Genomic DNA, 14,555 nt, shown 5'->3' with positions numbered 1-14,555 from the left:
AATGAAAGTCAGGTTAATTATGCCAATTTTAACTTTTGCATGAACTATCCATTTAACAAATACATTAGCTTAATCATTACAATCAAGCCAACAAGGAAAGGGGGAAGTAGTTTTCTGATTTTTGGCGGCAAGCAGGCAGGTGGCTTGATCTTCCCATCTGAATGGGATCCGATCTCTTACCTCATAGCTTTTTCAAAGCAGGCCATCTCAGCACTGATGTTACATAACCAACTATACAAGTCTGATCTTGTACAGTTCCGCTGTATTCCATGCCCATGACAAGCACAAACAACACAGTCTTGAATTTAAAAGTTATATCAATACTTTCTTTATTATGATGGCACACAGTCTGCAAGTTCTAACCTATTAAATAACAATTCTGCAGATGCCCTGGATGAAAATTTTTATACTGCCATTGTGAAGGACCTGAAATATTTTTCTATACTTCTTTGCTGACTATTTGCTTTGCTGACATTCTTGATCCAATCTCAAACTATCTGTGAATCTCAGCTCTAATCCTCATCCTAAACTTGCACGTTCTGGATTTCAGCGAAAACGCTGTGTTAGTAAAATAGAGCTTGGCTGAGCTGGCTGCTGAACATTAGGTGCAACACTGTAGTTGCTCTGGCACACTCACAGCACTGCGGAATGGCCTAATCACCATGGCATTCTGCTGCTGCTGCTGCCAATCAGAGCCAAGCATGAGGGGGACAAACTTCCTTCCGAGTCCATTCATACCACAAAAGCCACCTGCTGTGCCTGTCAAAGGCTGGAGCAAGGGGTTAGGGAGGACAGAAGAAGATGGACATGAGGGGTGTATAGACCCAAAATCACCATAGTCATCACCTTTATACCTTCAGCACCCACAATCATGAATATTCATAAGCACATCTTTGGTATAGGCACAGAGATTTAATCAATGTATTCATACGTTTTGCCTGTTCATAATAACATTTGCACTCTACATTAGTGAACAGTAGTACATAAGTGCCTTCAGAAAGACATCACTGTTATTATATGCACACAGTCATGAGGCTAAAAACTGATGAAAACTGCTTTAGGGCACGCAACTCAAACAGCAAATATGTAATTTGAAACAGTAGTGTTAATTTAAGATGTTTCTTTTTCAAACACATTGATGCATTATTAATAACTAGCACTTCTTTTTCTCATATTTTTTCATCAACAATACAGCTTCATTATAATCATTTCATTATTGTCCGTGTGAAGCTATTCCAATGTATTTATCCATGGCACAAAAAAAAGGTTCTTTATACGCAGATAATGTTGTCTAGTGACTTGTTTGCTTTATTTAGCCATTATTTTATTTATTTGTAAGGCAATAGGGTTTTTTTTAATAAAGAAAGTTGGCCATAGAGTGTAACATTAATTTTAAAACTTAAACTGGTTCAAACTAGGCTAACTGTACTGCATATGTTTGATTTATGTTAAAGTGCTTGGGACATCGCTTTTAATGCTGAGACTTTTGTTTTTGTGATCAGGCTCTCACAATTAGATAAAAGTTTGGATTTATCAGCCAATATAATTGTTGTCGGCTAAATATATATATATGTGGTTCCTAACCTCTGAATTATATCAACTCAACACACAAAGGGGCCATGACCTGCAAGAGCCAGTTGTAGTAACATGTGTACAGAAGACAGGATCAAAAGGAAACACATCAGAGAGCTAAAGATGTGAAGATGGCACCAATCCCTTCACTCAGAATCAAGTCAGCATCAGCCAGTGGGGCAGAGGTTGTGCTCACAGAAGGATTACTGGAGGAGGATTATTCTGGCGCTTGCGCACGCATGGACTAGGCTTTGTTATGACATTCTTTCATTAATTATTCAACATAAACAACCGAAAATTATATCAAATGCCCGGGTGTTGAGAGTAATAAATTGGAGTGCATGGTAACTACAGAAGAACAGACTGGAAAATAAGTCTGTTGTTTAGATTTCACACCTGATCACGAGTTCCTCTCAAACGTCATTCAACGCTGAAATTGTATTAACTCAATCGCGGAAGGTTACATAGTTTACTGGCGGAGAATGAAAAGTTACAATGTATCAAAGCGAGTCGTTCAAACCACACACATTGGTCCAAATGTATCGCCCCATGTTCCCTATGGCGTCTCGGTAAACTACAGGCCTGCATTGTGGACATTTGTCCACAAAGTCCTCATACACTGATAGAAATGAGCGTGTAGACCAGTTTTAAAGTACTGGCTTTCCCAAGAACCTCCGATTAATCGCGAAAGAGAAGTGTACAGCGTTTTCTACAGTTCAGGTGGGAACTTTAAGGAGCCACGTTTCACGTTTCTCGATCTGTGTCGAAGCGAACGAGGTAGTCGGACGGTTTCGAAACTTCTTTCGAGAAATACAACTAGTTTCGGGACAAGAAAGCGTCTGCTGCAGAGATTTGTGTTCAGGTTTGGAGAAAACGCGGAACTAAGCGCCCACTGTTGTTTCCAAGCACTACCACACTCGTTTCACACTAAATCAAAGGCGACAGGAGAGTAGGCCATTTGACGAGACTTTCACCAGAGGAACCGAATCTGATTTCTTACCTTTGCCGAATTGGTTCTCTTTTCTTGAGGTTACATACGCCTTCCGACCGCTTTGTCCCCAGTAAATGTTTCGGTGTTGCACTCAGAGTGGTATTGTTGCGTTCAACTTGAAAATCACAGTCTGTCCCATTCCTTTTCCATGTAACACCTCACGAGACGTGATAAATAAATGATGTGCCCAATAGAGGGAAAATCCGTGATAGATATTGTTAATCCAGTCACGTTACTTGGTTTTGTTCTTGTGTTGCAGTAAAAGGAAAAGAGTAACAGTGACCAGTCCTGGCAAACAAAAACCTTTAAACCGGAACCGGTAGAGATTGTGTGGCTATGCTACATGACAAAAGACAGCTCTAGGAATAGTGGATGGACTCCCGCAGATGTTCCCCCTCCCTCCGCTCTGAATTGGTTTAACTTGCAGCAATGCAATGCATCCCACAATATGGCCGCCACAGGGAACGGTGAACGGAAAGAAATCAGTTTCTCAGTTGACAAGTCGACGATAGACCATGAGCCGGTGATATTTGAGGCATTATACTACCGTAGTTCACCTTTGTATAATGCCAACATAAGTAATAACACTAGCCGGCTCTTGCGTATTGTGTTTTAGATCAGTCTTATGGCGCCCCCTGCATGTGGGCTTAAATCAATGCAGATTTCTAGCATTCGTTTACGTTTAATAGTGAGCCTACATACATCCCATAACTATTGGGCACATTCCACGATTATTTTTTAAAATATTTTTTTAAAGCATTTGAAGCACAAATTATTTTTTATTTTTGTTGTGAAGCCATGAAATTTACCTCGAAAAGCATGAAAAGTAGCTAATTTTCAACACATCAATTATCTGTATCCAACCGCAGCTCCCATTTATTTCTTTATTTCTTTAATCATTTACTTCTTTATCCTTGAGTGCCTAAAACTATAACTATAAATAAAACTATCCCCCATGATCCAAAGAGCACCGGTAAAAGAAGATTTTATACCCCAGTAGCACTCTTTCCTAAACAATGTGTGCAGTGTGACAGGGTGCATTATCCTGCTGAAAGAGGCCACTTCCACCAGGGAACACCACTGTCATGAAGGGGTGTACCTGGTCTGCAACAATGTTTAAGTAGGTGGAACGTATCAAATTCATGTCCATATTAAAGGCCGGACCCAGGGTTTCCCAGCAGAAGCATCACACTCCCTCTACCGGCTTGTTGTCATCCCACAGTGCATCCTGGTGCCATCACTTTCCCATGTAAACGGCGCACACGTTCACAAGTACACGTGATGTAGCATAAAATGGGAATCATTTTATGATCATATCATCATCGCCTGACCATTGTAGTCTCTTTAGTTTCGACAGGGGACAGGGTTCATCATAGGCACTCTGATTGGTCTGCAGCTACACAGCACAATACGCGTGCGGTGCACTGTGTGTTGTGACATATCCCTCCGATAACATCATTACAATTTTGTGTAACTTGTGCAACAGTAGACCTTCTGTTCAGACTGACTAGCCTTCAGTGCCCTCGTGCATCGATGAGCCTTGGGCGCCCAACACCCTGTCGCTGTTTTGTGGTTTGGCCCTCTTCGGACCACTGTTGGTAAATTCTTACCCCTGCTGAACGGGAGCAACCCACAAGCCTTGCTCTTTGAGAGATACTCTGACCCAGTTGCCTTGCCATAACAATTTGGCACTTGTCGAAGTTCCTGCTCATTTCTCCTGCATCCAACATGTTGATTACAAGAACGGATTGTTTGCTTACCATTTAATCTACTCAGACTTTAATATGTGGCCTTGTTAAGAGATGAACAATGATATTCACTTCACATATGAATGGTCATAATGTCGGCTGGCAATATATATATATATATATATATATATATATATATATATATATATATATATATATATATATATATATATAGATATATACATAAAACGAATAGAGGTGTAACGATTATCCTCATGTCACGATTTGATACATATCACGATAATAAACTCACAATACGATATTAATGCAATACTCCAAGACATATGGTAAAAGGTTAACAAAAAATGAACTGTTGATTCAATTTGGTATTACATTGGGTGTGGAAACTAATAGGCTTGGACTTGGTGCTGGTAACCCAATGCACAGGACAATGGTGACACCAGAATAAAAATATTCATGATTCTGAAGCTGAGAACAGAATTATTTTAGTCGAATATGCTTGCACTCTTTCACTGACTAGATGTATTTCAAATAATGTAAAAGCCACTTTTTACTGGTAACATAAGACATTTGGCATTATCAGGACCCACAAATATTCCCCCATTGCATTATTATACACTATATTCAACATTATATATAGTAGTTTAATGTAGTATTGACGCTAAAACACCGTAATCTTGAATTTTTTCATCACACACAGTAATTTCCATTTTGGGTGAACTATACACAATACATATTGTTGCATTTTTGAATTGCGATATATTGTGACACAATATATTGTTACACCCCTACTTTTAGATCTTAAAATAAAATAAAAAGGTTTGTGAAGGAACTGCAGGGGGTTTGTAAATTGATAAAAAGCTAATTATTAATTAAATCTTTATAATGTTTTTATAAAAAAATATTTTCTTTCTTTTAACAATTGAAATAAAACATTACTAAAAATGAAATATCATATCGGCCTAAAATGTACTGAGACACAGGTGACGAATATGTGACGAAACAGCGACTTCCTCCCTCTGTAATTAAGGACATCAATACTTGCACTCAACTTGACTAATATCATTTGTTACATCAGGATACCCAGAGGAAGCAACTTAATAGCTTTACTGTAAATAATGTATTCTCTTGACTCACCCACACTGTCAGTAATAGCACGTGTTCCAGTATCTTTCATTTACTTAATTTACAGTAGTTTGTGTGTTTCCTCGCTTATTCCTGTAAGCAGAGGAACAATTGCGCTCAAATGTTGTAATTTTGGATTGCTAAATGCAGGTGAAAGAAAAGTTAAAACGCGATTCATAATGTTGCAAATCATGGGGGTAGGCCTAAAAGTTTATAGCTTCAACCAAAGTCCCTTTAACCCAAACAAAGCAATAGTTCATAGGCTTAGGCAAGGCCTACATAGGCTAGCTACTATTTCTGTATTATTTTGCAAATAGGTTTATAGGCTAGCCTATAAACATTTAATCAAGGTTTCAGTAACCATAACTTTCAACAACGTTTGAAACATTATAATCACAAACCAGCTAGATTTAAAGCCTCGCGGATAGTTGTGTGATAACAATAGCAGCAGTAGCCTACGTTCCTGAGTAGGCTACTTCGAGAAAACATAGCCTAAGTAGCCACTGTCATTATTTATCTCTTTATTTCAGCGTGTTTACATTGTACTTTATTATAGCTTAGTCTATTCACATTCAAAGTAAATACAACAAGTAAAGAGAGAGATCGTGCTTCTCTGAAACCAACTTTTGCTTATTTTTCATATGTAGTTTCCAATCCGAAACACATGGGGGCAGTGTTGAGGTAAAGACCGACTTGAGATGATAGGGAACCAAGGCGTGGATTCATTGTTCAACTAAATCACGCTCTGTGTACGGACTTGGTGAGTATACCAAGCGGTGACTTATAGTTTCGTCATACGACGTCAGAGTTCACTAATCGTAAGCATGAATTAATTCATACCAAATCCATCGGTGGTGCACGACTCTGGACTTCGTCATTTGCGGACAGGCCAGTAAATACACAAGGGATCCAGTTTGCTCTTATAGCATTGTAACAAAATCACGTAGCTATTCTGCTTGACTAAATAACTTTTTTGCTTTTGTGTGCCTTAAATAACGAAAACTATATAGGCTATAAGTGGAACATATAGGCCTAAAAGCATATATTATTCAGAAATTACAGACGCAATATCCGCACTCCAAAGAAAGGCCACCATGACGCATGTGAGATTTAAATAGATAATAATATACATATAGATAATAATAGTCTTTAATAATTGTGTTTCTTAAAAAAACATAGAGTGACAAATTGCATTTGGTAGAATGATAAAAATAGCGCTAGTTTAAAAAAAAAAATTGTGCGCCATTTTCATTCACGAAGACATTTCAGAACCACATTGGTGGACAGCGCTCAGCCCGTGACCCTGAGACAAATGTGGCCCTTTTGAACATGGCTCTTTTTGTTATCGTGTCCACCCTCTATTGTCTCATCCCGACAGTGCGTAAGTAAGTGTCTGTTTGTAGTGACTGATGTGGTTTGGGACCTCGAGACAACCCACGGACCGGGGATCCTAATTGGCAGTCACATTATCATGTCAAGTTGAAAAAAAGTTGCAAATTGTCCTTTCTCCAGAAATTACACTTAGAGGAAAGTTCCATTTGAGGTGTATGTGGTGTGACTCGTTAATCGATGAGGAAGGAACTGTACTATTATATCCCGGGAGGAAGGGTTGATGACGTCTGTGGCATACTTAATGTGACTTATTGAAAAAAAAGCAAGACTCCCTATTCATGGATAAAAATCCGAGATAATCGGAGCACAGCAGAAAAAGTTTTGTAAAAGGATATGTAGACAAACGAGTGCTGCTGATTTCATCGAGGTTTTGTTTGCCAAAGTGATTTTGTGTAGTATATTGGTTATTGTATAAAAGTGCAGGGGCTGAACCGACGAGCACATAATCAAAGGACGGTGGCGCTTCAGGGAAGAGGTGCTGTGAGGAAGATCTCTATCTCTCTCACACAACCACAGCCGCACCCGAGTCGCATCCAACAGCATTTCTATCTACCTACTCTGCAATAGGTAGGTTAAAACCCGACAAAGGCGTTTTTACTCGGTTTAAACCAAGGAATTAGGATACGAAGACGCTCAGGCAACTGGATTTTCCTTTTCTAAAGATTATCTACCGGTTTTATTATTTGCCTCATCGGGAGAAGGATTCTGTTGCGCGTACATGGCATTCTTTAAACTTTTCAAATCAACTTACGAGCGGAAAATACGAGTAAGACAAGTAAAAAGTCGCACCTGTTTTGCCTTTCTGGATTTTTATAGGCTTTCTTAACAAAAGTTATTTGCGTATTAGGCTACTTCTATCGAATAGAATAAAACCCACAGGCGTCAAATTTTTGTAAATTCTCCTGGACCGTATCTTGGCTATATTCTATACGTGTTTGATATTTTTAAGTTATTTATTTAACTTTCTTGTGTCTTTACAGCATGGCCAGATCTAGTAAAGCGACTTTAGCGTTGCTCATCTACGGAATCATGATGCACTACAGCGCCTTCTGCACGCCTATTGGGATGACTTTTCCTAAGATGAGGTATGTATATGCTTTTCTGCTCAACGTTTTGAGATTTTCTTTCACGTTGAAAAGGACAATATTCTGCGACGAGCTTTGTTTTACAGTTTACATTAACGACAAAAATGGACAAGGATTTTATATTATTATTATTATTATTATATATAAAAAAATTGCTACAAAATTTTATAGAGTGAAAAAATATGGGCTTTGTTGTATTATTCTGTAGACTTCAAACAGTAACAGCCCAACGAGATTTCCCCCCCGAGAGTTTACGCATGCAGGGCTACAGTGCAAGCGCTTAAGATCTGCTTGCAAATGTGGGAGGGCGTTCGCATCGCTAAGAAGGAAATTCTCTATTGGGACAGGCAGATGCAGTGTAGCTTGTATGAAAATGAGACCCGTAAGATGACGGTACAGTGGCGTCACTGTACAAACCAAAAAAAAAAAAAAAAAAAAAAACCCACGAATGAGAATGTTCAGTGCGGGACCTTTTGTTGTGTGAATTTACTCATGATTATTACAATGTCAGGTGTAGGCAATTAGGTTTATCACCTAGTAAGTATAGTAGCCTACCTTCACACGTCACCATCAAATCTAATTTTTGGCTAATTATACCAAACGTTATCATATTTTTATGCTTTTTTAAAATTGCGAAGGGACACCTCCAAATAGATTATTATTCTCTCATTTACCCTATGAAGATAACACAATAATAAGACGGTTTGTATGACCGCGTCATTAAACTAATTATTTAAAATCAATTCGATCCATAAACCTTGAGTAAGTCGCATTGTATCATCTCACAATTATTATTATTATTTTCGTAAAACAACTGGCTATAATATACGGTTGAATTAATTTAGCAGTTTATTTGGGCTTTATTTAAAACACAGTTTTTTTATGGACATCATAGCCTATTACTCTAGTGTATTAAATTGTGATTTATTAAATGCATCAATCTTTTTTTTTAATTCCAGACTAGACAACGATGTGTTTGACGAAGACGGAAACTCGTTAAGCGACATGGCTTTTGGCAATGATCAAATTTCTATACGAAGTCCTCCATCTCTTACGGATGACCTATACACGCTATACTATCCTCCAGAGAAAAGGTACATAATTTCACATCACTTCCCTGTATGTCATATCATATGATAATCGATGTCATTATGTTTAGTTTATGTTGTTCCGCTATGTCTGTTCCTTTTGTTTCCCAGCTTTTTTTCCTTTGCTTTTTTCTGTTATTGTTACTGCTGATATTTGCATTAAGTGACTATTTAATATAGATAGATAGATAGATAGATGGATAGATAGATAGATATAGATAGGTAGATAGATAGGTAGATAGATGGATAGATAGATATAGATAGGTAGATAGATAGATAGATAAAGCGACAGAGAGACGGATCGATTGACAGATTTACTAGGGAATCGAAAGTAACACTATCACGCGTTTAGCCGAGAGAAGAATACAACTAAATCAGGCTTATTACTTTGCAACAAACGTGTTCTGTGGTTTTTAATCACTGATATTATGTGTTTGGCGTTTTATCTCAGAACGGAAAGGCATGCAGATGGATTATTAGATAGAGCCTTGAGGGACATCCTGGTTCAGTTATCAGCACGAAAATATCTGCATTCTCTGATGGCAGTTCGCGTAGGGTAAGGGCATTTTTAAGCGTTTACCTGCCGTCATTTTTGTTTTCCCACTCTTCATTTCAGTGGAGATGATTTCTCGTCGTCCTGTCTTGACTTTTTGTCTTTATTTTCCCCGACTTCTTGTGTCTTTGTCTGTGGGCTCGCATGGGCGTGGAATTTCATGGGGAACTATTCGTAGATGAACCACGATAAATTAGCCTGAAAGTTATTTTTTTTAATTGTTTGTGCTAACACGATTGAACATGTTGTATATTGTCAGAGAAAAAAATTTCGAGAGCCAATGCGTCAGAATACATAATTTCCAACATGCATAATTTATGAGGATTGTCTCCTCTTATTTCAATTTCTAATAAAATTCGTTGTAATGTTAACGAAAAAAATGCTCACGATAATTTTTTTCTTGAACAATAGAATTAATATATATATTTATATATATATATATATGTTTGGATCATCAAGAGCGTTTAAGCTGCCTACTGAAACCTGTTCACACATTCCCTGTGCCAGCCGGTAGCCTAATAATAGTTCATATATTTGCAGCGGAGGAAGCAGCGAGGAAGACGAATCGGAACCATTATCAAAAAGGCATTCGGATGGGATCTTCACCGACATTTACAGTCGCTACCGAAAACAGATGGCCGTCAAGAAGTATTTAGCAGCCGTCCTGGGAAGAAGGTACAGACAGAGAGTCAAAAACAAAGGACGTCGATTTGCTTATTTGTAGCGCTGACAAAACTGCCCCCAACTGCCCCTCCATGTGTACATTCAGTCCTAAGATCAAAGTCATTCTGATATAACTGATTAATCAGTGGATCGCGCCTGTGTTCTTTAAACATGTATTTATGTATGAAGTAAAGCCATTAAAATGAATATTTTACTAATAACATTGTTTTTCTTTTTGTACAAAAGCACTTGAAACGCACAGTTATACTTTGTGGACCAACAGTTCAGTTTCATGTATATAGCTATATATGTTGAAAACAAAACCCATCAGAAAAAAAAAAAAAAAAGATGAAAAAAAATGTGCACCTTGAACGTTATGCGCCTGATATCTTTTCAAATTCATCATCATATGCAGAAAATAAATAGATTTTAAAAAGACAATCAAAGTTCTGAATGTTATACTTATTTTTGTAATCTGCTAAGAGAATAGAGTCTTATTTTATCCAAAGTCTGCCCAGGGATGTATCGGACGTACTCTGTAAAGTACAGGGCTGTTTCAACTGTTGTGACCCCCAAAAAAAGGAGGAGAGGGATATATAGTAGCTGGCATGATTCCCTCTTTCTTAGCCCAGTCTTCTCCAGATGGAATGTGATTGTCCTGCCTGTGTTTATGATTGGAGCCAGTAACCAGTATGCCTGACTGGGAAAAAAAAATGACACTGGAGTAACTGTAGTATTGATATACATGTTTTTTTGGGGTATTGTTTTCTTTCTATTGTTTCTTTTTGTCTTCATCACCTCTATGCATGGTGTACTTATAATATAGGCTATACATGCATGTCCTTTGTTTCCCATCCAGTTCAATGTTTCCATGCTCATTGTATTGGTCCCTCCATCAGAAATGACACTTAGATCCGCCTCTGTGGAAGCAGGGGTCTTTTTTTATCGAGAGAATTGAACAAGCCCTAACATTCTAATGCTTGCTCCATCAAGCTCCAAAAACGTTTTGTGGAATTGGCGTGTCGGTCTCTCTCTCCGTTTTTTGCATGTCTTCAATGCCTTTGTGGATGGCTTTCGCGTAATTTCTGACCAAAATTTGTTCGTATGCCTTATTGTAACGCAGAAGCTGTGAATGTTTTAGTATGTGCTCTCTGCAGTTAGGCTAAACCAATATAGAGTAGCAAGTCATTGGATGACATGATGATCTTTTGACGCCACCACAATTTTGAAACTAAATGTACCATGAAGAAATGAATGTGGTGGATGGTCCCCTCACATCCATGTCTTGATAGTGAAACTTTCTTCAGTGGCACGATTGCTCTTTAATTCTGCTGAAATAGGATGAAGTATGCTTAATGGTTTCATTCATCACCTCATTGTAGATCTAGAAAAAAATCTATTGTGTTAATGTTTATCTTTAATCGGTGCTGATGACTGAGGGAATGTGAGGCTGAGAGAATAGGGAGGCCAACGGAAGCGAAGGAGGAGGTCCTTGTAAACTTCAACATGGCCATTGTCAAATTCATTATCCTTATTGCCAGATAATGCTTTTGCATGTTGAAGATAGCCTTTCTCTTGTATGTATAGATGAGGCACACTACACCCATCGCCCTTAGGGAGGGACACACTGCAAAATCATCTATTCGTTGTCTTTTTTTTTTTTTTATCATATATTTTGGTTAAGCCTGTATTGAATTCAGTATATTTCTCCTGATATGGAAATCAGGTCTTATTCATCCACTAATTCAATATGTAAACCGTTGTCCCAGGCATGAAATCAATCTTTCTTCAATTTGGCATTGTCCCCCAGGCTTTATGTGAGTATGGATGCGGCTCTGATAGTGTTATGCGAGGAGCGTGTGTGTTTGCGTGTAGGAAGGGCGGGAGGTGGGTGGGAGAGTGAATGCGTGCGTGAACATAATGATGTTATGAAAGATGATATGGGTTTTGGCTTAGGTGCCTTGTGACAACTTACGATAAAAAATCGCCACTTATCACGGATGGCAATTTTTAGTGGCCCTAAAATGCTGCAAACTATTAGGTTCCATTTCACAAAGTCCATCTTTACTGTTCCTCCCCTTTTCTTTTCGAAACTTGGTTTCAAACCTAATTCTTTAATTAGAGCTGAAAAGCATGGCCAGCATATATTGTGATCAAATCTATTACTGAAGTGGTGTACATGGTAAAAGTATTAATTGTCTGGATTGTTTAAGCTGATGATTGTGTGTAAATGTGGCAAGCACGTGTTTCTGTTTAGCTCTACTAGTTGTAGCTCAAGGTCCATGAAGCCTATAGCTAGGTTTTGTGTTGTTTCTTGTTGCATAGCTTGAGGGTTTTTTGACAGCGATTGGAAAACCTGACAGAACACAGGCCACAGCGCAGCCTGTTGTGTACATTTCTGAAAGTGCCGAAAGCCTTAATGTGAACGTTTTATCTATACCTGAAACATTATATATGTGACAAGTGAATATTAGCAAGTGACATCATCCTATATTAACACATATAACTCCTTAAGGGGTGGTATTTTTAAATGTTAAAAAGTGTTGTAAGATTTGTATGAATAAATTTTTGTAAACAACACAATTTCTAATCCATGTCTAATCTTTGGAACGTTCCACTGTAGCCCGTGTAAACGCACAGTTTGTGTGTTTCTCCATAAGGGTACTTTTATCCACACAACACGAGGAAGGCTCACGCTGTGACACTAATGATAGACTAAACCCCACTGCTGTTCAAGATGTGTAATCGGTATAATTCAGATCTCATATACCACTGTGGGTGAGTTGAGTGGTTGTGACAGCTTTAATTTATACCCACAACAATCAGAACATTAACATCACGTCAGTGATCCTGACTGGCTAGGTCAAGAGTGACCAAACCACCCACTTCAACACTGACAGCGAGACACATACACAAACAAATGTATGCGAAGATTTGTACTCACACTGTAAGCAAAAATCACAAAAATATTCCAAATAAATGAACATCTACATAACTATGAACAACACTACAGTGGTGGCGGAAGATTACACAAATTCTGTGTTGTCCATCAGTAAAGGTGAATCAAGACGCCTAAGATTCAATCAATTTGCTCATGATGTGTTTCTGGATGTCCCAGTCAACTACAAAGGTAAGTCAAAAGTCCCATTGCTTGGGACTATAAAATCTCAAATGAAACCAACATAATGTCACAATTCAGTCAAGTTTTCAATCTCACTTCTAAATCTGACTTCAGTTAAGCAAAACAAAAAATGAAACTAAACTTCACAAGCACTATTTAAAGAGGACGGGAACATCATTAGATGACAAATTTGACTTCGAAACAGTAGTGCATGGCACTAACAACGCCAAAGGCCATGGGTTCGATTCCCAAGGATAGCTTGAACTGATAAAATGTACACTTGCAAGGCATTTTGCATGAAAGTGTTTGCCAAATGCATAAATGAAAATGCAAGTTTGGTGTACAGCACCTTCATAGCTAAAACTCTTGCTCCAGTCTGTCCGAGTGTGTGTGGTCAGAGTGGGCAAAGTGTTACTTGTTTATTTCATAATGTCCAATGCACTATATGGCACTGGTTATATGGCCATTGAAACTCCTCCTTAAAGGGAGCCTGGAGACAAGTGCTAATGGAATCGCTTCTAACCCAGCTAGATGATGATGGAAGCACTACTTACCCCACTAAACAACATTAAAGGAAGTCACAAGAACTATTTTAACGATGCATCATGTTTTAAAAATACAAGCCTAAAGGAGCTTCACAATAAATCTGAACACATTCCAGTGGGTGGAACAAACAACACTCAAGAAAACACAAGTCTTCTTCCCGGGGACGTTTCTGCATTCAACAGCGAGTTTTCCATGATCCCTCTCAAGCTACCGCGTGTAAAAATAGATGTCCCTGTTGCACAATAGTGTTGTCCTGGTACACATTCTCTCTGACTGAGAGACAAAGGCTGGGAAGGGAACTCGACCCACGGGACCGGGGCTGAGGGTGTGGCTCCAGATCCATTACTGTGATCTGATCCCGTGGTCCATGCAGAAGGAGGATCCTTGCTCCTATAGTCAGCTAACTTAATCAGAGAAAGTGTTGCTGAGCAACAGGCCACAAAGGACAGTATATTTGTAGGTGAGGATGCATACACACATGGTGTTTGATGGTATAGCTTGAATTAAACTTTTTGCTATGGCTATTTGACACATCACGTTTTCTGTGGAATATAGCAGTTCTTAAAAGGGGTGAAAAGAGGGCTGCGAATATGAGAGAATATTTTTTTTTCAATAAAAAGTTAAAACTTATTGTTATTCAGCAAGGACACATTAAATTGATCAAAAGTGACAGTAAATTCTATTTCAATATATAGTATTTGTATTTCAAA

At 38.4% G+C, this 14,555-nt stretch overlaps 2 protein-coding genes across 3 annotated transcripts in view; one reads left to right on the top strand and one right to left on the bottom strand.

Annotated features, from left to right (window-relative positions):
- yes1 (YES proto-oncogene 1, Src family tyrosine kinase) overlaps window positions 1–3,087 on the bottom strand; it is a 30,508-nt gene extending 27,421 nt beyond the window's left edge. Inside the window, exon 1 of the mRNA XM_082172321.1 lies at window positions 2,573–3,087. The gene's annotated coding sequence lies outside the window, so the exon portion shown is untranslated. The remainder of the gene's footprint in view (window positions 1–2,572) is intronic.
- Window positions 3,088–6,991: 3,904 nt separating this feature from the next.
- Window positions 6,992–10,618, top strand: adcyap1b (adenylate cyclase activating polypeptide 1b). 2 transcript variants are annotated; one of them, XM_082172034.1, is made up of 5 exons: window positions 6,992–7,356; window positions 7,770–7,874; window positions 8,834–8,968; window positions 9,414–9,518; window positions 10,056–10,618. In XM_082172034.1, exons 2-5 carry the CDS (start codon window positions 7,771–7,773, stop codon window positions 10,237–10,239), a joined length of 528 nt encoding a protein of 175 aa, XP_082028160.1. In that variant the 5' UTR covers window positions 6,992–7,356; window position 7,770; the 3' UTR covers window positions 10,240–10,618. The 2 variants fall into 2 exon arrangements, with proteins under 2 accessions (XP_082028160.1, XP_082028161.1); XM_082172035.1 differs by lacking the exon at window positions 9,414–9,518 and having other exon boundaries at window positions 7,012–7,356.
- Window positions 10,619–14,555: the final 3,937 nt, after the last annotated feature.

This window comes from Leuciscus leuciscus (genome assembly GCF_965113295.1).
Source record: "Leuciscus leuciscus genome assembly, chromosome: 6".
NCBI classification, from domain to species: Eukaryota; Metazoa; Chordata; class Actinopteri; order Cypriniformes; family Leuciscidae; genus Leuciscus; species Leuciscus leuciscus.
This window is presented reverse-complemented; position numbering and strand designations above follow the sequence as displayed.

Excerpts from the sequence above, each read along its gene's own strand:
- adcyap1b (XM_082172034.1), top strand. The coding sequence starts at position 7,771 with ATGGCCAGATCTAGTAAAGCGACTTTAGCGTTGCTCATCTACGGAATC. Across the intron at positions 7,875-8,833 it reads ATGACTTTTCCTAAGATGAG|ACTAGACAACGATGTGTTTG; the intron begins GTATGTATATGC and ends TTTTAATTCCAG. Across the intron at positions 9,519-10,055 it reads CTGATGGCAGTTCGCGTAGG|CGGAGGAAGCAGCGAGGAAG; the intron begins GTAAGGGCATTT and ends ATATATTTGCAG.